The sequence below is a fragment of the Ochotona curzoniae genome, unplaced genomic scaffold (genome assembly GCF_017591425.1).
Source record: "Ochotona curzoniae isolate NIBS_2020 unplaced genomic scaffold, NIBS_Ocur_1.0 contig_2599, whole genome shotgun sequence".
Classification (NCBI taxonomy): domain Eukaryota; kingdom Metazoa; phylum Chordata; class Mammalia; order Lagomorpha; family Ochotonidae; genus Ochotona; species Ochotona curzoniae.
In genome coordinates this window covers 12,162,283-12,188,677 of record NW_024465520.1, presented here as the reverse complement: position 1 = coordinate 12,188,677, position 26,395 = coordinate 12,162,283, and the positions used below count along the sequence as shown (strand labels likewise).

General features: G+C 45.3%; 1 protein-coding gene across 5 annotated transcripts; it reads left to right on the top strand.

Annotated features, from left to right (window-relative positions):
* Positions 1–5,179: 5,179 nt before the first annotated feature.
* CCNL1 (cyclin L1) lies at positions 5,180–25,850 on the top strand. Of its 5 annotated transcripts, none has more exons than XM_040974854.1 (12): positions 5,180–5,616; positions 5,834–5,908; positions 6,420–6,529; positions 11,781–11,901; positions 12,833–12,897; positions 14,494–14,593; positions 14,680–14,784; positions 14,879–15,020; positions 15,211–15,322; positions 15,417–15,515; positions 16,043–16,403; positions 16,468–17,385. In XM_040974854.1, exons 1-11 carry the CDS (start codon positions 5,302–5,304, stop codon positions 16,389–16,391), a joined length of 1,593 nt encoding a protein of 530 aa, XP_040830788.1. In that variant the 5' UTR covers positions 5,180–5,301; the 3' UTR covers positions 16,392–16,403; positions 16,468–17,385. The 5 variants fall into 5 exon arrangements, 3 of the variants coding, with proteins under 3 accessions (XP_040830788.1, XP_040830789.1, XP_040830790.1); XR_005883298.1 differs by lacking the exons at positions 16,043–16,403; positions 16,468–17,385 and adding exons at positions 18,254–18,468; positions 25,754–25,850 and having other exon boundaries at positions 5,231–5,616; XM_040974855.1 differs by lacking the exons at positions 16,043–16,403; positions 16,468–17,385 and adding an exon at positions 18,254–19,410 and having other exon boundaries at positions 5,231–5,616.
* The last annotated feature ends 545 nt before the right edge of the window (positions 25,851–26,395 follow it).

Genomic DNA, 26,395 nt, shown 5'->3' with positions numbered 1-26,395 from the left:
AGGCTTGAAAGATGGAGGCTCGCACATAGACTTGGGCAGAGGTCAGTCCCGGCCGAACCACAGTCGCTCAGAATGGAGAAGCTGTGGGGGCCCCTGGCAAAATGCAAGATGGGTTAGAACTAGGGAGTGGATGCTGGGCAGGCCAAAACCAGAGGCTATTTTTTTTTTCTTTTCTCCCTTCCTTCCTTTCTTTCTCTTTCCTTTTTTTTTTTCTTTCCCTTCCTATCTTCCTTCCTTTCTTTCCTTTTGAAAGGCAGAGTCACAGAGCAAAGTAGAGACAGAAATATCTGCCAGAAGTTTCTTCCAGATCTCCCACATGGGTTCAGGGTCCTAAGGCTTTGGGCAGTCCTAAACTGCTTTCCCAGGCCACAAGCAGGGAGCTGGATGGGAAGCGGAGCAGCTGGAATTCAAACCTGAGGACTTTAGCCACCAGGCTACCATGCTGGGTCCCCAGAGATTGTTCTTCAACACAGCCAGCACTTCCCTCCCTCCTTCCTCTAGCCACTGTTCTCCTTCTGCCTAAAATCTCCTTCCACATTCTTGGAAATGCCTAGTAGGTAGTTTAAAACTCATATCACACATAACCTTCTCTTTGTCACTGTCCATAAAAGTATTCTATCTTCAGGCCCAGCACGGTAGCCTAGTGGCCAAAGTCCTCACCTTGCATGCACCAGGATCCCATGTGGGTGCCAGTTCATTAAAACAAACAAACAAACAAACAAACAAAAAACAAAAACCTCTACCCTTTGAAACATTGAATTGGAAATATTTCACATTTATTTCACATTGAACTGGAAATATTTCAAAAACAATGCAATTCTTAAAGATATACATGGTCACTATAAAAATTTTAAAAATCAAGAGTGGAGGTTCACAAACGATGGTACTGTTGGTTAAGCCACTGCTTGCTTAACCACACGAGTACTGGTTCATGCTCTAGCTGCTCTGCTCTCAATCCAGCCCTCTCCTCATGCGCCTAGGAGAGCAGTGGAAGACAGTCCAAGGCTTAGGTCAGCATCACCCACGTGGAGACCTGGGTGAAGCTCCTGTATTTGGTTTGGCCCAGTCCCTACTGTTGTGGCCATCTGGGGAGTGACTCAGCAGGTGGAAGATACCATTCTCTCTTGCTCTCTTTGTAACTCTGCTTTCAACTAAGAGAATCTTAGAAAAAACAAAAAGTGACCTGTTGATCAGAACCTAACCCTGAGGCATGAACAGCCCTCTGAGAGATGAGTACAGAAATTTACTTGTGGAGAACTAGCCGAAGTTTATCAGACTCTCATGTGCAACCCTGAAGGCAGAGTATGTCTTAGTCATTGCTACAGTCCTAATGTTTTGAATAGAGACTGCTACTTAGTGGTCAACTAGTAAGACTTTAACAATGAACATCTGAGTGAAAACAGTCCACAGCTGGCAGACCAAAAGCCCCAGGTGCCAAAACAGCAGGCATCTATCCCTGGGCAACACCAGGTGGGTAATTTGCATTTGCAAGCCTGGAAAGTGAATTTATCATCATTTTACTATCCGACAACAGTCTTGTGGCAGGCATTAATGTCAGTATCTTACTGGCGAGAGAAATGAGCTTAAATAATGGCTTAAATAACTTAAGTTTCCTAAAATGCTATCAGGAAACAGTAAGTCTCCATTGCAGTTTTCCATTGCTGCTGTAACAGATTATCACACATTTGGAGGTTCTCATGGAGCTACGAAGCAGAGCCCCTACTTTCTGCTGGCTCTGGAATGTTTCCTTGCCTGTCCCTGCCTCTTAGGGGTGTCTGCATTCCTTCACTCATGTCTTCTTCCTCCTCCTGGAACCTAGGATCTCCATCAAGGTCTCCTCCATGGGTGGCAGGGGTTCAAGAATGGGACCACCTGCTGCTGCTTTCCCTAGACACAACCATATACTGACATGAAATGCTGGTTTGCAGGTGGTAGTTTAATCTGATGTGCCACCTTACAAGGCATCCTTAAGGTTGGAAGCGCACATCTGATGGAGGGAAAAAAACACATATGCATACATACATACACACAAACATGCATATACACACACACACACACACACACACACACATATATATATATATATATATTCCTTTGGCTTATCTACTGAGATAAAAGATACCACTGAAATGTCTCTACTTAAATTCCCCCATTTGCTTCATTCTGGAGTCAAGTCAGTTTCACCGAGAAGAAATCAAGGTGTCAGGAGGGCAGAACACCCTTGATATAGTCTACTTAGCGATCCCATTCAAGGTGTCACCTTTATATCTATCTGCACTAGTCAGCCAATTTCAGTCATTGATTACATGAAGGGATGAATCCATCTAGGAACCGGGTTGAGTGGTTAAAGTTTTAAAGATTTATTTATTTGAAAGGCGGCTGCACAAATGGCCTAAACAGTCGGAGCTGGGCCCATCAGAGGTCAGGGCTGGAGCTTCTGTTCTACGCCGTGAGTACAGAGGTGTAAGGACTTGAACTATCCTCAACTGCTTTCCCAAGGGCATTAACAAGGAGCTGAATCAGCAGTGGAGCAGTCAGGACTCAAACCAGCACCCATAAGGGATGCCAGCATTCCAGATAGCACCTTTACTGGTTATAGGGCAGCACCAGTCTAGAACATGTCCAATTTCTGGACAAATCTCCAAGACAGCCCCAGAACCTGTGTCTGGACCTAGTCAGGAAAACACCAGTGTCTAGCTCTCCGTGCAGTCCTGCCTCCTCCCTCAGCACTCTCGGGTCACAGCAGTTCCCACGCGCTGTCTGATCCAGAGCCTGTGTCGGGCAGGGCTTGTGGACTGCTTAACTAGCCCTCTAAGAACACGGACCAGAGCCAAAGTGGAAGCCTGGCTGATGTGCTGTCAGGGTAGGTAGGACACTTGAGGGTGGAATTAGTTTCTGAGCCAAAGGACAAAGACCAGGCTGCCTATGCAAGGCCCCAGAAGAAAACCACACGATTCACAAATTCTCATCATCTACTACGTACACCATAACCACCAAATCTTAGAGAATGCGAATAAAGGTAAAAGGGAGTTAAGATAGACCCAAAATGACAATGCACAGAAGTATGGAACCCTGTGTCAAAACACATAGGAAAAGCCATAAATGGCATGGGGAGGGCAGTCTGATTGTGCTGCTCCCGGCTTCAGCAGGACCTGGCCTTGGATGTCTCAGGTGTTTGCGCAGTGAACTAGAGGAGGAAGCTCTTTCTGCCATTCAAGTGGAAAAAATTACATATAAAAATACATTAGAGAAGAACATGGAACATAGAACCAACAATTTTTTGGTGCAAAAAAAATCCTGACACCCATGCACTACTGCACATTTTCTAACAATTTTCTTAAGTCCTATTGTAACTTGAGAGCACCAAGTCAGCTCATCGGCAAGGCATATTGGAAGGCTCCCTAAAAAGCAGAGAATCTTCCATTAAGCAATAATCTCGGGGCTGATGTTGTGGCATATCAGGTAAAGCCCCAGGCTGGGAGGCGGGCAGCCATATAGGTGCGGCTTTGAGTCTACCTCCCATCCAGCTACCTGCTGCTGGCCTGGGAAATCCAGCAGGAAGTGGATCAAGTCCTTGGGCTCCTCCATCTGCACGGCAATTTGGAAAAACTCCTGGCTCCATTCTGGCCCAGTCCAAGCTACTCAGGCCCTCTGGGGAGTGAACCAGCAAATGAAAAATCGCCCTCTCTGTAACTGTCTCTTAAAAAACAAAAACAACTTAAATGTAGGTTGTACTTTCATTGAAATCCAATGTTTCAATGAAGCAGAATCAGCTTATACTTTTTATCTTAAAAAATACAATGTTGCAAAAACAGTTCTTGTGTGTCATTCACCCAGTTTCCCCCACATGAATATTTTAAAATTCCGCGGGGATTATCAAAAGTAGCAAAGTGGCAGATCATCAGCTAGTTCCTGGGGAAACCAAGGAGACATAGTTTCAAATCGCTCCTGGAATGAAGCTCAGACAAGTCCAGGAGCTCACCAGGAAACCCCAGTGGGCAGGCGCATGCAAATGGCCTAAGGCTTTTTAAACAAAGATGGACAAATTTAAGATTTATTTATTGTTTTTCTTGGAAAGGCATATTTATAGAGGAGAGATACAAAAATGCCCCCCCCCCCCACACCACCACTGAATCACTCCCCAAGTGGTTTCAACTGCTGGAGCTGAGCCCACTACAAGCCAGGAGACTCCAGGCTATCCTCCCCTGCTTTCCCAAGCCACAAGCAGGGAGCTGGATGGGAAGCGGATCAGGTGGGACACAAACTGGCGCCCATATGGGATCCTGGTGTGAACAAGATTTAGCCACTGAGCCACCGCATCAGGCCCAGAAGGCTTTCTCAAACAATGATGGTGTGTTTTGATTTCATGGGTTAGGGTTAGAGATCCATGCCCCTATTTGTCTAAGCTGAACAAACAAAACAAAACCAAAGCGAAACAAAACAAGAAAGGTATTAAGAGAAAAAGAGGACTGCAGTAAGCCAAGATGTATTCCTTTATAATGGTTATTTACTTCAAATTCGAAGAAACTTTGGTTATTCGCAGGCTAATACCACTTCCGAGAGCAAAAACTCAACAGTCCCCGGGACATAATCTGATTAACTTTGGTAAAGTCCTCGCCCAACAAACCCTGCAACTATTTTCGGAAACGAGGGATTTTCCAGGTTACTGGAAGCCGGTCGTCCTCGTCGCCGCGCCCCACCGGGAACCGGGTGGCTCCTTGGCTGGTTTTCTAGAAAAGACTGAGCTGACAGGCAGCCCTCTTAGGGGCCCCTGTACCTCATAAACTCATCCGGAGAACCACCCAAGTCGCCCTCTCCGTCTGGCTCCCCGCAGCCCCGCCGGGGTCCGCCAAGGTGGGCCCGACGCCCGCCTGGCACTCGGCCCGCGGCGCGGAGGGCGGGAGCGCGAGGCCACGGCCGACGGGCCCCGACTCGCCGTTAGCGCGGCGCGGGGCCCTCGGCCGACGGCGCCGGCGTCTCCGCGAGGGAGGCGCCTGAGGGCGCAGGGCGCGGCCGGGCGGCGGGCGGCGGGGTCGCAGGGGCCGGGCGGGACCCACCGACCCCGAGCCGAGCAGGCCCGCCGACCCCGCGGCCAACGCCGCTCGCCCCGCGCGGGAGGCGCGGCCTGAGGGACTCGTTGGCGGGCGCCGGCCGGGCGCGGTGACGTCAGGGCGGAAGCGCTCGCTGCGTGAGGCGGCCCCGAAGCCGGCGGTCACGGGAGTCTCCCGGCGCGCCGAGGACGCTGGTTAGTTTCGCTCCGGGTTCCGGCTGCGTTGGGCGTGCGTGCGGCTCGCGAAGACTATGGCGTCCGGGCCTCACCCGACCTCGACCGCGGCCGCCGCCGCCGCCGCCGCCGCCGCCTCGGCCGTGCCCAGCGCCGGCGGCTCCAGCTCCGGGACCGCGACCACGACGACGACCACGACGGGCGGCATCCTGATCGGCGACCGCCTCTACTCGGAAGTTTCGCTCACCATCGACCACTCGCTGATCCCGGAGGAGAGGCTGTCGCCCACCCCGTCGATGCAGGACGGGCTCGACCTGCCCAGCGAGACGGACTTGCGCATCCTGGGCTGCGAGCTCATCCAGGCCGCCGGCATCCTCCTGCGGCTGCCGCAGGTCGGTGGCCCCCGGCTCCCCGCGGCCCTCCCCGGCTCCGCGGCCTGTCCTGCCCGGCTCCCCGCGGCCGGCCGGCGGAGCACCGGGCCTGCGGGGGCGGCGGGAGCACCGGGCGGCGGGCGGGGGAAGGGAGGCGAGCGGCGGCGGCACAAAATGGCGGCGGCGCCTGGTGCGGGCCCGCCTGACCCCTGCGCTCCCCTTCTTGTCTCGTCTGCAGGTGGCGATGGCGACGGGGCAGGTGCTGTTTCATCGTTTCTTCTACTCCAAGTCCTTTGTCAAACACAGTTTCGAGGTGAGCAGATGGGAGGCGGGCGGCGGCGGGTGCCGAGGGCTTTCTTCTCCGCCCGGAAACGGGGACGGGACGGGGCGAGGGGGAGGGCGGCTCAGTGTCCGGCAGCCCAGCCTTTCCAGAAAGGGAGTGGTTCGGTGGCGACCTTCGTACCCAGTTCGCACTCTCCGGGAAGTGGGAACCCCGCCAGCGGTGTAGGAGGAACTAGAAAATGGATCCTGAGCCCCCACGTGTCCTCTTAGCCACGAATTAGGGTGAAGACCGAGTACTCGACTCTGGATCCTAAACTGGAAAGGCTCATTTTATCCCACTCCAGGATGGCGGGTACACCCCGAGCCTGGGCTTTATTTAGCCAGAGGGGGACCCCGTTCATGTTCCAAGGTTTCTTCATTAAGGAGCAAGTTAGACGCTGAGAAGAACCTCCCGCCCCCACCCCCACCGCGCTGACGGGAAGGAACGATTGCGTGGCCTGACCGCCGTTTTTGCCCTCTTGTGGGTTTTGTTTTTTTTTCAGATTGTTGCCATGGCTTGTATTAATCTTGCATCTAAAATCGAAGAAGCACCTAGACGGATAAGGGATGTGATTAATGTATTCCACCACCTCCGGCAGTTAAGAGGAAAAAGGTAAGATTGGCGTTACTGAACTTAGTACCTCCTACTGCTGCTGTGCTCTGCGCCAATCATCCAGTGCACACTCCTTTCTTTTCAAGTCACTGCACAGAAAAGCGACTTTAACGTAGGTGTTAAAGTTCACATAGGAATACGGATACTTAACTTTGAAAAAAACCAATTAACCAGCTATCTGAAGTTTGTAGAGGCAGTATCATTTGTGGACAATCCTAGCTGTGCTGTGAAGCCAGTCCCGTGGTTTAAGATTAAACAAGAAAGGGAGTACGTTGGGCTCAAGTGTGAGTGTATTCTGTAAGTCACTCCCCCCTCCCCAACCACCACCCCTGGAAGACAAGGCTGGAAGTGAGACCGCGTGGTTCAAGGCAACGCCGTGGCACGGTTCTGTGTAGGTTGTTTTTCTGCTCCGAGTCCCAGTTAATTCTTTATCAATTGAGGTTGGCTTTTGTTAGAATACTTCTCAACATTGAACCACGATAAATCGAATAAAACCGGATCTGAAAGGACTGCAGGATGATAAAGTTTGAAGTTTGAAGTCAAAGGGATTAAACAAGGTATTTTGTTTTTGGTTAGACACAGTCTCAGTGAGCGGGTTAGAAAATTATTCCAATGAGATTGGGTTGCGTTCAGATAAGGCCTGTTAAAAGGCCTCAAAAGGGAACTGCCGGCACTGAAACAGTATCTGGGTGTTGTGGCATTGTGACACATGTATGTGAGCCTGTGTGTTCATGGAAACAGTACCACACGTCGTCGCAGAATTGCCTGGAATGACGGACGGCTTCTAGTGTAGTTAGTTGTGTTCACTTTTTAGGGAGTGTGTGGTAGTGGACACACTTGGATTGAGTTTGCGTGGAAGTTAGTGGTTAGGGAGGTTGGATGTTGGTTAGTGTCAAGTCAGCGTGCTGTTGAAGCAGTCCTTGGGGCTGAGTCTGTGGCTGGTACTGACACGAGCAATAGTAAATCTAGTTAAGTTGTTCTACCCAGATACGTAGCTTTCTTATCCTCTTCAATCTTGTTTGTCCAGAGACAGTCATTAATTTTACTTTAAAATAGTTGTAGTGCCTTGGTGAGAAATCTGTAGGTAATGGAAGATTATAGCTTAGTGTGATCCGAGCTTAAATTTGTGTTTAGATATCTGGCTCACTTCCTCAATGTATTTAAACGTTAAAACTGGCACAAGCCTTGTTAGTCAAAGGATTGTTTCCTTAAGGGAAGTGGTTTGTTTCCTGGCAGTAATCTCTGAGGCAACTTTGAGCTAGTCTGTGATCCAGTGAACCAAGTAGGAGACAGCTGCATCTGATGATCTACTTCGAAATTTTCTTGATAGGTTCCTTGATGTCAGAGTAGTTCTTTGTAACTAAAAAATCCTGGAATTAAAGTAATCCCCACCCAATTGATTGTTCTTATGTAACTGGGTTTTTGTCATTATTACCAAGAAATTGATTTTGCTTCAATCTTAGAAGTCTGATTATAGCATGAAATTTAAAGGAATTAATTGCATGGAAGCTTTTTAAAAAGCAGGATGTAAAAGTTTCTATGCATATTACAAGTTTACTCAGACACATAACTTGTATATGTTATTAACTTCAACTCTTTTTTCCCTTGCAACCGACTATACAGCGACCAGCTACATTTACCAAAGCCTGGGTGATGTGGAGTGGTACATAGAGATGAAGCTGTCGTCATGGCAACAGTGAGTGAAGTATCGAAAATCCCCAAGGAGAAGCCAGTGCTCTGAGAATAGGTCACTGGAATCGGGGACTAACAGGTTGGCCACTGGTGAACCATTTAGAACAACTCCTGTTTCCTGTTACAAGCTTTTGTCTTTGCTGTCCAAGTTATTAGAGCTGTAGCTTAGTGATTTTTTTTTTTTCTTTAATCTTGGCACGAGTACTATCAGTATCACACCTTAGGTAAAGCATGTCAATTGTAATCTTGTTTAATCTAGTTTATGTGCAGCTTCTACTGTAATGGGACCTTGATGGTAGGAGATGTTCATGTAACCTTTAGATGGCTGCTTTTCAGTCCAAGTTACACAGTAGAATCACCAGGGGAACTTTAAAAAAGAATATTGACTCAGGCCTCCCCTTTGAATTTTTTATGCTTTAATAATAATTACAAGTTCAGGGCTAATGGCTGAATTTAAAGGGAAAGTTGATTTTTTTTCCCCAAGTCATTTCAGTTCATTTTTAAATGATTTGCTTTTGATGTGCATCCTATTGATTGTGAAGTATAGGGTTCCCCCCAACCCTCTAGTTTGAAGGGAATCATTATCTAGTGTTTTTAAAAGACAGGCTTAATCACTCCACTCATTGAGTGTGAGTTTATGATATTTTGATTGTATATGTAATGGCAGAAGTTGAAGCAGTCTGAAGTTTCCATTTCTTGAAAGAACTTCACCAGTTGTGTGTTGTACTCCACAGCTGGTCTTAAGTCAGCTAAAGAAAGGCTGCCCCAACTCTGAATTAGTTAGGCCTGAAATTAACTATTGTATGTGTTCTGCTTTCAATAGAATCTTGATAACTGCAAGTGCTGGAGACTTTGAGCCTTAGCCCTGTGCTTTTGTTTGGGTAGTTAATCTTGTTAAGGAGAAGCAGCTACCCCAATAGCATTTTCTGAAACTTGAAATTTCATCAGGAAATTTAGAGTGGAGGTTGTTCAAATTCATGAGTTAGTATATGAACAGATTTTTCAGTTTCTATGAGTAGATGAAATATCTCTAGTTGAATTTTGATAATTTCTCTGGTTGGCTTGGAACTTTTCCTTGACAAGGGAAATTTGTGAAGAACATTACATTTTGCAAGCTTAATTCACTTTTGATCTGAGTGTTGCCAGTAATAACATGTTACACTGCTGCAGCTTGTTACATAAAGACACTTGCTTAATTTCCTTCCCTGTAACTTTCTGCTGATGTGTGTTACATTTACTTTTCCATTGCTGATACAAAATAACTGATCTCAGAGGCTGTTACAAATTACACGTTAGCCAAGACTTCCTCGGTCATTTGTGGTAGAAGCCATTCTGGAGAAAATGAGATATCCCATTCTGTATCTGTAATGTTTTAACTGTGAAAACTGCAGATAACAGGACTTAACAACTTGGACATATATTGAATTACAATAAATAATGCCTGTTTCCTTAATTTATCTTGATGATATGGGAATTCGCATACAAAAAATGGATTATGGCAGAATATGGGGAATAACTTGCTTTAGTAGAATTGTTGAATGGTTGTGGCCAAGTTTGGGGCAGATAGTTGCCGTGATTACATACACATTGTGAAGGACTTAGCAATAAAATGCGTTTGTTCTTATAATTAACTATTAAAGGTAACTGAAAGGCAGGTGTTCTTAGTAAGATTCCTGATCAACATAACGGGTAGAACGCGAGACGGCTTTGCTTTCCTAGGAATGAATTGCAGTGATGTGTTTTACTGTCTGGATTGTAGCAGAGGAGTTTCAGTGCTGTGTAGTTGGAACACTAGAGCTCTTTATCCCTTAATGCCAGTGGGGAGGGGAGTCATCAAATAACCAACCGTTCTTCAGAGTCTAAGTTGGGATTTGACTTTCCAGACGCCCTCTGACAATTTAGACCAGAAAAAGTGTGTGAAACTTAAATTCCTTGGAATATATTTCCTTTTATATAAATATGTGTGTGTGTAGATGTTAAGTATGAAGTTGCTTTTTTTTTTTTTTTCAAAGAGCATTTATAATTACTCTCTTGATGAAGGCTTCATTGCCTTAGTAGGCCACCTGTCACCCTAAGTGCTAACCTCGGCACCTTTGGCAGATGTGATAGGATTGAACTGAGTAATAGCTGTTTTGCTGTTCTGTAAGATCGGCCAACTTCTGTGCTGGTGGTATTTGGTAAATGTACAAAATTAGCAATTAGTTAGCATTCCAATTTTTGTTTTAAATGGGACAGAGGAAGGAAACTGATGGCTCCCATCATGTTAAACGTGCTGCCCCACTGATGCCTGAGCACGGTTCAGATACTTTTCTCACATTCAACATTATGTAATTTTTCTGAGAATAGATGATTTTTCTGGATCTGGTATGCACTGGTGTGAATATTTCAGAATGGCTGTCTTTAAGATATGGTGTCTTTCATCCAGAGTGAAACTTGTCACTGAGAATGAATTGGGGAAAATGTGAACCCCACATACATACCTAGCCATATAATCAGTGCCTTAATAGAAGTGGGCATCTTGTTTACCAGATGACATGGGTACGCATTATAAAATTCTTTCTAAAGAAAGTGAAAAATCAGTTTCTTGACATCTTTTAATTAAAAACTCAATAAAATCTGCTTTGAACTGTAAGAATGTATAGTAGCGCCCCCCATATTAAAAAAAAGAGTGCTTGAGTTATTGCATTACTTGAGTGTGCCGTTTTCGAAACATGGAGCCACAAACGTGCGTGCAGACGTTGGTGTCATAGAGCCCTTTGAGATGATCACAATTTAGTCTGACAGAGACCTTGAGCGCGGCCTTCTGGCTCTCTCTGTCACTGTCTTACGTTGTGCCGAAGTGCCTCATGTCTGCTACTGACCACACTTGAGATCTACACTATATAGTTTTGAATGTGGATTTAATTTATTTTCTTTTGTTATAATTAAGGTAAATCCTTAGTTTCAGTTTTTCGTTTTAAAACTGGGGGACAGATTCTTAGAAGTTTGTTCAAACAGATTTAGTGGGGAATCTGAACTAGCTAATTTATCCCCTAAATGTATTAGCTATCAAGTAGGTAACTATAGAACGTTAGAATCATAGGAGAACTTTCCATAGTACTGCACATGTTATAAGGAGCACCTGATTTTTTTTTTTTAATCATTGGAAGCCTCTGGAGACTTGATTTGTGATAAAGTAGGTAAATACATATATATGTGTATATTTCCAAAATGATAAAGTTAAGACTAAACGAGCATTTGAGTGATTTTTTTAGAGTTTTATTTATCTGATATGCATCAGAAAGGGAGAGGCAAAGACAGATGAGTCTTATATCCCCTGAGTGAACTTACTTTGTGAGTGTGACCGTTGAGCTAGTTTCCTTTTTCCAGGAGCTTCGCCTAGGTGTAATTTAATTAGCATAACTTGGACAGCACAAGATTAATGCTTTAACTTGTTTGCAGGAGTTTAAAAAGCTGGTTTCTGTTGCCAATAGTTGGTTGGAAGGGAAAATGGAGCTGCCACAAATAAAATTTTTTGGATGTGCAAAACAGTTTTGATTTTATTTCTTACAAACTATAGGACTCCAAGCCCCCTGATCCTTGATCAGAACTACATTAACACCAAAAATCAAGTTATCAAGGCAGAGAGGAGGGTGCTAAAGGAGTTGGGATTTTGTGTTCATGTCAAGCATCCTCATAAGGTGAGTTGTAGAATAAAGACATTTATATTTCGTGTTAGAATAGAATTTGTTTATATTGGAGTATTTATGAGTTTTAAAAAGCCTTCTTTGGAGATTTGTCAGTTAATATTGGAGTCAAAGATAAAAGTTGAAAGCCTCACTTTTAATTATAAAACTGTAGATAATTTCTAATATGGTTAAGTCCAAGTTTTTGCACCTAGAAAATGGAGATGATAAAATACCTGAGGAATAAAGAGTCTTGCTGTACAACACAGTACCTGGCAAGTTCTGTCACAGAGTCAGATGTGCAAGGCTTGGTGACTGCTCAGTAGTTGTAACTATTAATCACTGTAAGTAAAAGACCAGTGGTTCTGAGTTGGGTGTTTGGGTTAGGGCTCTGGCGTAGAAAGTTGCTTTGCCCTTTGTCATTTGCCTCGGCAGGTGTCCCCTACTCAGTTTTCATTTTTCTAAAGCTAAAAGAGGGCAACAGAGGTGCTCCTGTTGGTCTAGAAACACCTAACGTGAAGTGAGACAAAGCTGTTTACGTGCAGTTGTATCAAACTTGTGTGATGAACTTTGCTGGGAAAATGCTGAGGTTCCGTTAATGTGATACAGTTGGGGATTACAGTGTCTCGTGGCTGTGGTAACTGTCCAGAGCCAGTCCTTGTCTAGGGGCACGTGAGGCACACCTTGGAAATTGAGGTGAGGTGATGGACACAGTGCTGTATGGCATATTAATGATTCAGTTCTGTGAGTTGGGTAATGGGTATAATTTTGGACATAGATCTTATAAAAAAATTCAGTGACATTAACTTAGGCTTAGTCTCAGGTGAGTTTTAAATAATTCAGTTTATAGAATTCGAATGTAATATTTCCAGTGATATTGTTCAATGAATTCTGTACACTGGAAAGAAATAACGCTAAATTGAGTTCTTTCTCCCTTGTTCTTCAGATCATTGTTATGTATTTACAAGTCTTAGAATGTGAACGTAATCAAACCCTGGTTCAGACTGCCTGGTAAGTTGCTTTTTACATTTCTTTCCTAGCCAGGAAAACAGAAGCAGAAATAAAGTAAGTTTCATTTTCCCTTTCCAAAATAATGAGATAGTTTGTTTTGGGGCTTTTGTTTTTTTTGTTTTTAAACTAAAAGGTAAATAATGCTTATTTCTGCTTCCTGTTTTCTTGGCTTGATTAATTATTTTTAATGGAGAACTCAATTTAACTTTGTTCTTTTTTCTACTCTTTAATTAAAGGGTAGTCCATGATGGTAAGTCATAGACCTCTGCCCTCTGCACTTCAGCCCATGACCTCAGGATGGCCTGATTGGCTGCCCTGCTCTCCAGCCAATCCAGTGCAAGCTCTCATCCGAGATTCACTGAAGTGGTCCATATCCATCTGGCAGCATCTTCTAGTTCTGTCGGGGTGTCAAAAGGATTTGTATATTTGCTTCTAGAAGTAACTATTCAACGTGCCTTATGTATTCAATGTATACCTGTAACTATCAAAATGAGTAGTTCATTTTTGATAGAGTTGTTGTCCAGCCATTATGAATTAACATGGTTTTCTAAGTTAGACATTTGACTAAATTTGTGTTTATGGTATGTGTAGCATGAATTCTACAAAAGGAGGCTACAACCAGTAATTTACAATGGGCACCAGTTCCTATATTGGGTTAATTTATAGCTGGTAATATTAGAAGTAAATACTTCATTTTTAATAGACAATTTACAATCACTTAAAGTAGAAGAGCTTGTGGCTTAGCCACGGTTACTATTTCATAGAACTGCTGATGTGTGTAAAACTGTGTTCTGGATTTTTCAAGCAAGGTAGCATTTTATTATTACTATTACTGCCATGCTTTTGGACTCAGTTAATAATATAATAGTATTATTGGAAAAGTCTCACTGCTTTTATAAAAATGCATGACATTTTAAATGTTTTCTATAAAGCACATTTTAGAAGCTTTTATGGGGTAAGGATTTTTAAGTAATCCGTTTAATTTTAGCTTAAATGTCAGCAATTTGTAAGCTTTCTTTAAAGTCTTGGATTATTGTGGGGAGGTCATTAACACAAGTCTACCAGTGTATTCATTGAAGTAGTGTGCTGCTCTAACTTAGTCACAAGGTATGTAAATGAGACCATTATATATATTTATGCTCTTCACTTCCCTACCTGGGTTTTCTGACTTAGCTTAGTTTTCTTAATATGATTTTGTTGGTGCTTACTATTGAAAATGCCTCACAGTATTTTTGGTTGACACTGCTTTTTGTTGTGGATAAAGGAGAGATGGTCAGTAAGTAATGGCTTGAAGAACTGTTGGGTGGTTTATCAGTTATGAAACTAGTTGATTTTACAGAAATACATGTGTTGAAAAACCGGGGGTAAGTTCTATTTGGGAAGTTACGGCATTATTTGAAACGGTTGCTCATATTTGGGGAGATTGAATAAGTGTTATTCTTATTTTGATTTCTTAAAGTTTATTGTTACATGCTAGAATGAATGTGAATGTAAGAGAAGAAAAAAGAATAAAGTAGATTGAGTCTCCAATTATATATCAAGTTTAGAAGACTTGACTTGTTTACATGAAAAGCTTATGGTTAAAATATTTTTTAGGAATTACATGAATGACAGTCTTCGCACCAATGTGTTTGTTCGGTTCCAACCCGAGACTATCGCATGCGCGTGCATCTACCTTGCAGCTAGAGCCCTGCAGGTAGGGGAGGGGACACGGCTGTGGGCTGCAGCGTGGGTGTTAGCAGTGGAAACCTAAGCCAGCACCTTTGTGTTTTCACGGTGTAGATTCCACTGCCAACCCGTCCCCATTGGTTTCTTCTTTTTGGCACTACGGAGGAGGAGATCCAGGAAATCTGCATAGAAACACTTCGGCTTTACACCAGGAAAAAGGTTTGTTTCACTACTCTGGCTTGTGCAGATGTCTTGTCACCAAGAATCTAAATTACTGCAGAAGGAAAATACTAAATCTGTTTTCCTCCTACAGCCAAACTATGAATTGCTGGAAAAAGAAGTAGAAAAAAGAAAAGTAGCCTTACAAGAAGCCAAATTGAAAGCCAAAGGGTTAAATCCTGATGGAACTCCTGCCCTTTCAACCCTTGGTGGATTTTCTCCAGCTTCCAAACCATGTAAGTTAATAGAGGTGAAGTGACCTGGCAGTGGAAGTGTCATTAGGAAGCTTCAGCGTTTAGCAGGTGGTTGCTTTGATGTGGCCACATGAAGCTCAGCGACACCTGAGGGCGGGTGCGCTGAAGCATAGGACCGGGCGGTAGGCTCAGAACTGTCGTAGTAACCATGCCATTGTCACTGTCCTTGAAGCATCACCGAGAGAAATAAAAACCGAAGAAAAGTCCCCAGTCTCTGTTAATGTGAAGACAGTGAAGAAGGAACCTGAGGACAGGCAGCAGGCCTGCAAGAGCCCTTCCAATGGGTGAGTGTGGGGGCACCAGTGTCCTGGGGGACCTTGGGGCTGCTTTGTGACATGCAAGTATGTAACTAAATGCGGTCAATTTCTCCTTGTGAAGTGTAAGAAAAGAAAGCAAGAGAAGTAGAAATAGCAGAAGTGCAAGTCGATCAAGGTCAAGAACTCGATCAAGGTCTAGATCGCACACTCCACGGAGACAGTAAGTAAGAGGAGCTTGTTTCTCACGGTTGCATCGGGCGCGTCCTAGTGAGTCTGGGATTGGACTAAGCTGAGGTAAACCGTGAGCAGTGAACCCAAGGTGCTTTGGGGTGTGGGACAGATGTGATGCATGTTCATGGCATTTTATGCTCTTGTCCCCTAGGAAAGTATGTAATATCTTGCTTTTGTTACAAAAATGTTGCTTCTCTATTGAATTTTGGATAAGTTGATACTATAAATAACTAGTAATCAAGTTTACTGCATGCTAGTTAGTGCTCATAACTGGCATGGCTAGGTCCTTGCGACTCTGCAGTTTTTTTTGTTTGAGCAAGTGAGTGAAAAAGCTCAGAAAATGTGTATGATTTGTATATAGGACTGGGCGGGACAAGTCAAGGGAGGGAAGGTTTAGAAAAAGTACTTTGGCTTGTGATTGATGGAGCTGGTAGTTTTGTTTGGAACCTCTTAGAAGCAACCCTCTATATGTTGCCGTAGAGACTGAATCTAAACCTGCAATTTTTATTATCTAAGTTATAACAATAGGCGGAGTCGATCTGGAACATACAGCTCGAGATCAAGAAGCAGGTCCCGCAGTCACAGTGAAAGCCCTCGAAGACATCATAATCATGGTTCTCCTCACCTTAAGGCCAAGCATGCCAGAGATGATCTAAAAAGTTCAAATAGACATGGTCATAAGAGGAAAAAATCCCGCTCTCGATCTCAGAGCAAGTCTCGGGATCACTCCGATGCTGCCAAGAAGCACAGGCATGAAAGGGGACACCATAGGGACAGGCGTGAGAGGTCGCGCTCCTTTGAGCGGCCTCACAAAGGCAAGCACCACGGGAGCAGCCGCTCAGGACACGGCAGGCACAGGCGCTGACACCGCCCTGGCGCCCGCAGCTCTGGGGACAGGCAGGCACAGGCGCCGACGCCCGTCCTCGACGCCCGCCCTCGAGCCCGCAGCCTTCCTGGCTGGGCTGTCTGCAGTGCGATGAGTGGATGCGTCAGTAAAGGCAAACCAATTAGGATTTGATTTTTTTAAAAAAGAAAAAAAAAAGCTGTCTAGGTCTAGAAACACGGAGGACATTTTCTTTTGAAAAGAACTATGTTAATCCTTTTTTTTTTTTTTTTTTTTTGCACATTAAATGCCCTAGCAGTATCTAAATTGAAAACCATGGTCAGGTTCAATTGTACTTTATTATAGTTCTGTATTGTTTATTGCTACAAGAACTGGAGGGTGAATTCTGTAAAAAAATGTATCTTATTTTTATACAGATAAAATTGCAGACACTGTTCTATTTAAGTGGTTATTTGTTTAAATGATGGTGAATACTTTCTTAACACTGGTTTGTCTGCATGTGTAAAGATTTTTACAAGGAAATAAATACAAATCTTGTTTTTCTAAACTGCTTCAAATATCTTATTTAAATAAATTATTAAAAAGCAAGTTTACCAGTAAAATGGCTGTACTGATTTATGACAAACTTTTCTGTTTTCCATTAGGGATAGCTTGAGGTTATTAAAGCGCAGTTTTTCTCTGTATTGAGCTATCTGGATGCAGCAAATGGCAGTGACCCAACAGTGTAATGTTAAATGCTGCAACACTAAACTCAGAACTTAATTTTTACTTGAATTGGGAGCCGAAGGGAATTTCAAGTCAATTTTAACCATTTCCAAGGGAAGCTCCCTGAAGAAGCAAACTTTTAAACATGACCATAAACAGGACTCAGTTTTCAGCTTATAAGTTTTTCTGTTTTAAGACATTGAATGATAGGATTTCTTAGTTGAAAGGCTCAGAATCAGCAAGGGTTAGGTTGATCCTGTATTTGTAGATTGATTCCCTGAAGTGACCCTCGTAGGCTAGGCTAAGAGCAGGAGCCTGCAAGTACGCCCAGCCTGCCTGTGTGCTGGTAGGGGTTGGAGTACTTGGGCAGTCGGTACTCTGCACCCTGCTTTCCCAGCGCATGAGTAGGGAACTGCATCTCCAGGGGAGTAGCCAGAACTTGAGCTGGCAAACCAGTAAAGGATGTAACTGTCCCAGGGCATGGCCTAACTTGTGCTCCACATACTTGCCCTGAGTGATGGTGTTTTTGATGCAGGCTTGGGAAGACTGAGTTAATAAAGTTAGGTCCCTGAATCTGATAAAGAGAAACTAGGAAGAAGGGAATAAGGAATTTTGGTATACTGTGAACACACAGTTCAAAACTTCAGAAAGTTAGATTTTTGAAATCTATTTAGTTTATTTCCTAGTTCCATAATTTTACATGAACTGAAAGATTTCTTATATGCATGAATTTCAGAATGCTTTTCATTCCATGTGTGAAGATTTATTGATTTAAAAGGCAGAGTTAAAGAAGTCTTCCATCCATCGGTTGGCTCCCTGGATGGTTGTAGCAGCCAAGGTGAAGCCAGGAGCTCCTCCAGGTCTCCCACGGGGGTATACAGGTCCAAAGACCGGAGCCATGCTCCACTGCTTCCCCAGGTGCTGAACAGTGAGGTGGGTTGTAGGTGGAACAGTCGGGACCTGATGGTGTCACCACAGGAGGAGGGTTAGTCTGTTAGGCCTGCTCTCCAGCCCCTTCGTATGCTTTTTGTAACGGCTTTTTCAGGTGAGATTGAAAGGTGTTTTTTCCAATATACTAGAAATGAGTTTTGAGATCTTCAAAGTAAAAATAATTAGAAGTAATTAAGTTTCCGTTGAATTTTCTTTACCCACTCTTCATTACTTACCTTGTCTACTAGACTTGGCTCCAAATGATTTGCTGCTGTTCCCAAAAAAGCCAAAACACACAAAAAGAAGTTTACTGCCACTAAGGATGTTTTTAAAAAGTTAACAGCTCCTGAAGAAGATGCCCAGGACGGCTTCCCCATGTCATCACTGGCAGGCAGTGGGGCTGGTAGGATAGATGGCACAGAGCCCCACTGGAGCAAGCAAGACTCGTGGATATAAACACCTGGTATGTTACTGAAATCAGTTGTTTTATGAAAACTAACATGGCTAGCATGTATTAGTAACAGGCTAACTTGAAAGAATAATTCAGCGTTTTTCTGTATACTGCTGACGTGTAAGTAGTTGTAAAACATTTCTCTGGTGCAAGGCAGGCACTGAAGAAAGACGAGCATCAAAGAAGGGCTCGGTAACCCGGTGTACCTGTGTTGTGCTGTCTTGGAGGGAGGAGCTGTGTAGCTGCAGATGGTTCAGGGACAGGAGTCGGAGCAGGGTGGACTTGCACGTGGAGCACAAACGCTTTCAGCAGCAGGTGACACAGACGTGCAGCTGAGGTTTTCATTGTGGTGGTGGCTGGCATTTTGGGGTTCTTTTCAACAGGTTAACCTTGTGTTGCTTTACTTGAAGAAACATCTTTAAGAAGTACACCATGTTTGGATATTTGCGTATTACCTATTTTCAAGCTTGTGGAAAATTTTGAGCATGGAGCAGAGCACCCATTTTGATCCACCAATAACCAATTTGTTATCAGTCAGCTTGTATGTATAACGTTGAATCCCACACATTTGATCCTTTACTATCCACTTCAAAATATAAGAACTTTTCAACCAGCCAGAATATTTAATACTATCCAATGTCCAGATTTACCCTTGCTGGTATTTTTGTAGTGACCTTCAAAGAAGGGGCCTATACATTGCACTGTAACTACAATATTTGCAGATTATTGGAGAAATTGGATGCTGTCCTAAGTGATTTTTCACATTCTAGGTTCTTTGCAACCCTGTGGTGTCATGACATGTTTTCTTGTCCCCTTTCCTGCCTGTTTTCCCCCCTAAATCACTGGGCCCTGAGTCATATCTTGCCTTCTTCCATGGATTTGGTTGACACAGTGTCATTCCTGTTTGCATTTTATAAAAACACATTTTTATTGGAAAGGTTTACAAAGTGAAAGTGAGAGAGAAAGATCTTCTATCCGCCGGCTCAGTCCCCAAATAGCCACAATAGTCAGAACTGAGCTGATCTGAAGCCAGGAGCCAGGGACTTTTTCTGAGTCTCCCATGTGGGTGCAGGGTCCTGAGGCTTTGGGCTGTCCTTGACTACTTTCCCAGGCCACAAGCAGGGAGTTGGAAATGGAGCAGCTGGTTCCCATATGGGATCCCGGCACATGCAAGATGAGGACTTCAGCCACTAGGCTACCATGCCGGGCCCTTCCTGTTTTCTTTCAATGAACCAGCAGCTAATGTTTTTTGGAACTTCATACAACTTAAAAGCATCCTCTTGCTAATTTTTTTCAAGATTTATTTTTTTTTTTTTATTGGAAAGTCAGATATACAGAAAGAAGGAAAGACAGAGAAAGATCATCTGTCTACTGATTCACTCCCTATGTGCTATTGGCTGGGGCAGAGCTGATCCTAAGCCAGGAGCAGCTTCTGGGTCTCCCACGTGGGTGAAGGGTCCCAGGTCCCAAGGCTTTGGGCCGTCCTCAACTGCTTTCCCAGGGAGCTGGATGGGAAGCAGGGCGGTGGAAATACAAAACGCCGCCATGTGGGATCCTTGCTAACAGATTTTATTAGAGACAGTAACATTAAAAACCTAGACTTCCAGCTGCTTTTTGAAAAGGACAATGTATGATATGGGGGCAGCAACAATTGACTGACAGCCAGTACCCTCTGGTTGGGCTGTGGCTGCTGTGGTACTCACAGCACCTGCCTGTGCTGCGGTCTGGGGAAGCCAGGGCTCGCCGGGACGGTCTTCTGCGTGGACTTCGGGAGACCTGCTCCTTTGGTTTACTGATGTCCCCCACCTGGCCCTTGACTCCAGCTTCTTGGCGAGTGTTTCCAGACCTGTGCCTCTCACCAGACGGGGTCCTGAGTCGGTGGGAAATCACAGTGTTTGCTGGAGCCGTCATCCCTCCAGTGTGTTTGAACTTGTCCAAATCAGAATTTCTTAGCAATTCTTACATTGCTGGAACACTTCTGTTTCAGAAGAGTAGCTGCAACAGATTAGCAGTGACAATAAAGCCCTGTTTAAATCAGTAAGTCATGCTCCCAGCCCCTGACTGACCTCATTACACACACACGATTGAGCCAGCAGATGAACTTTGAAACTCACTTAAAAATAGTCAAATTGCAAATGTCATGTGTCCATGATAATTGCATATGATCTCATGAGAGTTATCAGCAGATAGAAGTAAACTGTGACAAATGTATATTTAATGTCCAATTGGAGCCAAAAGCAATATTCAAAACCCAAACAGGGGTTGGTCTTGTGATACGAGCAGCTAAGCCACTGCTTGCAACTCGGGCCTCTGATAGCAGAGTGCTGATCCCAGGTACTCTGCTTCTTATCCAGCTTCCTACTAACGCGCCTGGAAGGGCGATAGAAGCTGGTCCTGATGCCTGGGCCCTGCCGCCTGTGTGGAAGGCCAGGGTGAAGATCTATGCTAACTGCCGCCTGGCTAGGTCTGGGGAATGAACCTGCAGATAGACAATCTGTCTGCCTCTGACCTGTAGGGCCCTGGATATTCTTATAGACGGTTAGAAAAGTGAATTGGCCGAGGGAATGCTTCACAAGGGCCAAGAAGGGGCCCAGGTGCCAAGACAAGGGCACCTGCAGCATGCACGGGGAAGCACTAGGCCTGCCTGTCAGAGCGGCAGAGCGTGGATGGGGAACACACAGGCAACATTGAAGCAGACACCGCATGGTTTATAGGAGTTGGACTCCCTGGGTTCCATGCCTAACGCCTGTACTTATCTTTTGCACAAGTGTACTTAAGCTTTCATTTTTGTATCTCTGAAGTTATTAATTAGGCCCACTGGATTCAGGTGTTAGGAGGCTTAGAGGAAGTAATAAATGTAGCCCATTTAATATTAGTAGTGAGTGTTCATGTTATTACTGGTTTCGCTGGATGCCCGTGGATGTCAGGCAAGGCTGTCTTGTGGGTCAGACGGCTGTTATTGTAAGCTGCAGCTATGGTGTTCCCACAGGACTGCAGTAAACTACCAGTGGCTTACAGCGGCCTCAGGTTCTCTCCAGAGGCTCCAAGAAAGACCCTTCCTGCTCTCCAGCTTTCAGTGGTTCCCGGCAATCCTTGCCTGGGACTTGTAGCCACCTCTTCTTCATGTGGTCTTATTCTCTGTGTGCATCTTAAAATGACACCAGGGTCTGCCCGTAAGCCTCATCTTAACTAACTACACCTGCAGAAGACCGTGTTTCCAGTACGCTCATGTTCTGAGATTGAAGGAGGATGCGAGTTTAGGGAAAACTGTTCATCTCGTGATAATAATGCAAGAAAACAATGTTCAAAATAAAAACATCTGAAGTTTGAAACAATGTGAAACTTAATACTTTGCAAAAACTGCAAAGAATTCCTATATACTCCACCAAGTTCCTCAACTGTTAGCACGCTTGGTTCATCCCTCTTTTCTCGTGTTGCTGGAATAGATTACAGTCATGAGGTCTATGCATAACTGTTAAGTGCCTCATCTATTCCTAAAAACAAGGACGTGACCCTACATATTGAAAACACCACCTTTCCTCCCCTCGTTCCCCTGCTTGCTTGCTTCAAAGGGCAGAATGACAGGAGGAGAGCAGCGAGGTAGGCTTTCCATCCGCTTGGAAATCCTCACATGTCTGCCACAGACAATGCTGCACCAAGCTGAAGCCAAGGGCCCGGAGCTCCATCCAGGCCCCCAGCACGGTGGCAGGGACCCAAGTACTTGGTTGCTCATCCACTGCCGTCCCTGGCACAACAGCACAAAACTGGATCAGAAGGATGGTGGAAGATGCATGCATCCCGAGCAGAGGATTAACCCGCTGCAACACAAAGCCCACTCCCACTTATGTTTGCAAGGCAGATGAAGAGACACAGCTGCTCTCTGCTGTTGGCCAACACCTCCCATGGCCAGAGTGGAGCCATGCTACAGCCAGCAGCTAAGAACTGAAGCCAGGTGTCTCCCATGGGTGACAGGGTCCCAGCTGTTGAAAGCATCACCGTGGCTTGCCAGGAAGCTGTGGGATCATGGGAGTATCCGGCTCCAGTGCTCTGATGTGGAATGCATTCATCTTAACTGAGATCAGACTCTGATCTGTCTCCTTCAAGCGTTACCGAATGTCCTCTGAGGCTTCCCCTATGTTCTTGCTTGTGATTCAGTATAGATTTGGATATTGCCTTTAGTTGTTAGGTTTTTAGTTTTGTTTTTTTTTTTTTTTAACCTGGGATAGTTAGTTCCTCATTCTGTCTTTGCTTTTATGGCTTTCACATTCTTTGACCAATGGAAACCAGCGATTACTGTAGAATGGCCCTTAACTTGGGCTTATGCAGGATTTGCTTGGGATTAGATTTCAATGCGTGAGGTCCCCATTGCCCCCTGAATGCAGTGGAAGTAAGGTTGCATTCTTATGCATCAAATTATCAAGTTATCAGGCACGTGGTATTACTGATTTACTCCCTTAACTGACAGCGTTAACTTCAGTCTGTGGTTAAGGGCCTGTCAGTACACTCAACTAAAATGCTATGATTTTTCCTTTTGTAAATAGCAAGTATCTCATATGAAGAGACTTTGTATCATTTTTAAGAGATTTATTTTTATTGGAAAGTCAGATACACATTTAAGAAGATTTTCCATCCATTGATACACTCCCCAAGCAGCTACAACAGCTGCAGCTGCACCAATCCAAAGCCAGGAGCCCAGAGCCGCCTCCACGTCTTCCACGCAGGTGCAGGGTCCCAAAGCTCTGGGCCGTCCTCGACTGCTTTCCCAGGCCACAAGCAGGGAGCTAGATGGGAAGCAGGGCTGCCGCGATTAGAACTGGTGCCCATATGGGATCCTGGCACATGCAAGATGAGGACTTGAGCTGCTAGGCTACTGTGCTGGGGCCAAATCTTTATGTTATTTTCATATTATTAATTTATGTGCTTTTAAATAATAAAATACTGTTTTTTAAATTATACTTTTGTCTACTAATTTCAGTAACTGTTGATGGTTTTTGCCTGGACCAACTACTGAGAATGATCTGGAAATTCTAGCATTTATTCTACTTGTATTCATTGATATCTCCCTTTAAGAATGTACTGCTTTATGATCCCATTACTCTTATTTCATTGTTCAAGTTACCCCAGAATGTGTTCAATACAGGGCCTGTATCCTTAAAGAAAGGTTTTTTAAAGGTTGATTTAGTTATTTGAAAGAGGTACAGAGGGAGGGAGAGAGAGATTACTCCCCATCCACTGCTTTGCTTCCCAGGTGGACGTGCCTGGCAGGCCAGGGCTGGGCCACAGCCAGGAGCCAGGAGATTCTTTCAGGTCTCCCATGTGGGTGCAGGGGCCCCCACACTTGGCCCGGCTTTCACTGCCTGCCTTGGCCATTCGCAGGAAGCTGGATCTGGGGACTCCAGCTGGTGCTGCAATAGGGAATGCTCCCATTGAAGGCAGTGACGTAACCTGCCACGTCTCATCAGTGGTCCCATCATAAATGTTTTCAAGACTCCACCTCCCCCCCCACGTGTGACTCCGTGGGCTTCCTCTGGTACTGAAGAGCCAGCTCAGGAGAGCGTTGGTTCTGAAGACTAGCAACACAGACTGTTAGAGGAGGAAGTGGCTTGGAAAGGCACGACACCTACGCTGCCAATGGATAGGGCTGCTTTTAGCTGCAGTTTCCAGACAACCTTTTTTTCCCCCCTATCCAGGACAATCTTCATGCAAAATCGCTTTCCCTGCTCCTGAAATTGTTTCTGTACCCAGAGCCTTTTAGTTTGCAGTGTAAGTCAGCAATAAGCACTTCTGCCACTAGAGGTCACTGGTTATACGTGGGGTTGTCCAAGTTTGCTTTCAGCTGATCCTCAAGCCTGAATATAAGGAGTTGATGTTTCCTAAGTGATGCCAGTAGCTTTATGTACGCCCAGTTAAGCCTTATTTAGGCCCTTGACCCAGATTTGAACCTGTGATAAGAACTCTAAAGGTGCATGCTTTAGCTGAATTTTGCTGGCAGAATAAAGATACCAACAGCTTCTATTTGTGTAAGTGCTACACACCAGATGCCATTCTTTTTCACAATTACTAATTCGTTTTACATCTTTGGAAAGCCATGTGGCAGTGGGGGACTCCATGAGGTTGGGATAAAGTGCCTACGTAATGATATTGGAGTCATCAGGCTCTTCAGGGCTTGGCAGTTGTGTGCTGGGAACTTTGCCCACTGGCACGCATGTGCCCACACCTTAGCCCAGTCTAGCCAGGTCTTGAGGTCAATCCCAGTAACCCTGTGCCCCGCTCTCTTCCCACTCAGCACTGTGCCTAGAGGGCTTCCTTTTCTGATTGCTGAAGGCAAGACCTTGGTGGGCAGAGTGCTAAGTTTCCTAAGCACCAGGCTCCCTCGCAGCCTGCCTTGCTCCTTGAGCAGTTACACCGCACTGCTGGACGCTGGCCGGTGTCGAGGCTCGTTCCTGGCCTCGCTCTGCACCTGCCCGTCCCAGCCGGAGCCGCGATGGTCCTGGGTCATTTCTTTGTGTCATCACTAGGGCCTCCAAGCCCTAAATGCCAAGTAAATGCCTGCTGGTGGCTGAGGGTCCTTGAAGTGAGTTCATAGATATCAGGGGCGTGTGCTGCATGCGTCAGGCCGTGGGGCCCCGTCCCAAGAACACTGAAATGAGACAGCCGGCCAGTCGGGAGCGCCGGCTGTGGCATCTGGTTCCTGGGGAGTGACTTTCTTGGGACAGTTCGGTCACTCTGCCTGAAACAAGTCAAAACACCAAGTATACAGGTCAGAGTTTTGTTTGGTTTTTCCCCACACTGGAAAGGACCTAATGTGGCATTTGGTGCCCAATAGCCCTGGAGCCATTTAGAGCCTGATGAGCTGTTCCTCCTGCCCTCACGGGAGCTCGGCAGCTCCTGTTCCCATCAGGGCACAAGCTGGGCACGGGGGAGATGACCCACTGCTCCCCTCAGCACAGGCAGGTCAGTGCGAGACCGAGGACGACCTGGGTCAGGGCTGGACCCCCCTCCCGTGTGTCATTGCAGCAGAAATATCCGCATGATTGGCTTTTGGGTGGAGTGGATGAAGGGTGCATGGGGCAGACGAAATGAAACCATCCGTTGGATTCACAAGTGGCCACAAGTCAGCAGTTCCACCCCTGTGCAACCGACTGGAAACGGTTTTTTAGCATAAAGAAATAATATGGGGATTTCAGAGGACAAGTGTTGGCTGGAAACCAAGATGATAATTGAAGAAATGCTGTGCATTGGCACAAGCTTTAGTTTCTCATTTGCAAACACAAAATGACTTCTTTTCTTTTTCCAGGAAAAGGAAGGTTTTCAGAAGTTAAACTCAATTTAATGACTAAACCCCCTCTGCAACAGAATAATAAAAAAAAAATCTCTTGTATCTGGATTCAGAAGTGGTGCGTAAGAACTCAGTGACTGGTGAACAAGTTGACACAAAAGAACCAGGTGGTCATTTCCAGAACCGCCGTGAGAGGCCAGCGATGGAAGCGCGACCTTGGCTGGCCCTTGCTAATGGTGACCATGAGAGCGCCCTCCGCTGGCAGAGGACGAGGATGCCAGCTGACCTCGCCTGCGGGCTGGGCTGCTCTCTGCTCTTTTGAAGAGCAGAGCAAGCCGGAGCTGCGGGCGGGCTGTTTAAACCACCCCTCCCCAAAACATCTAGGCAGTTGAGACTCCGTGGCTGCACGGTGGGAGGAGAAAAACCCTTGGCATTGCACTTGGTGTGGGAAGGACGGTCGTGCCCATAAACAGAGCTGGTTCGAGTGGCAGCGGGTGTGGCAGCTCATTTGTGTCATCCCCCCATTCCAGGCAGGACACATGAACTGAGCTGAAGGACATTTAGAGAGAACACAGTGAGACCCGTGGGCTGGGATATTGCCCGGTCCAGTTGTTTGGCCTGGGTACACTTGGCATGGGCCTGTGCAATCTTGATGCCCCA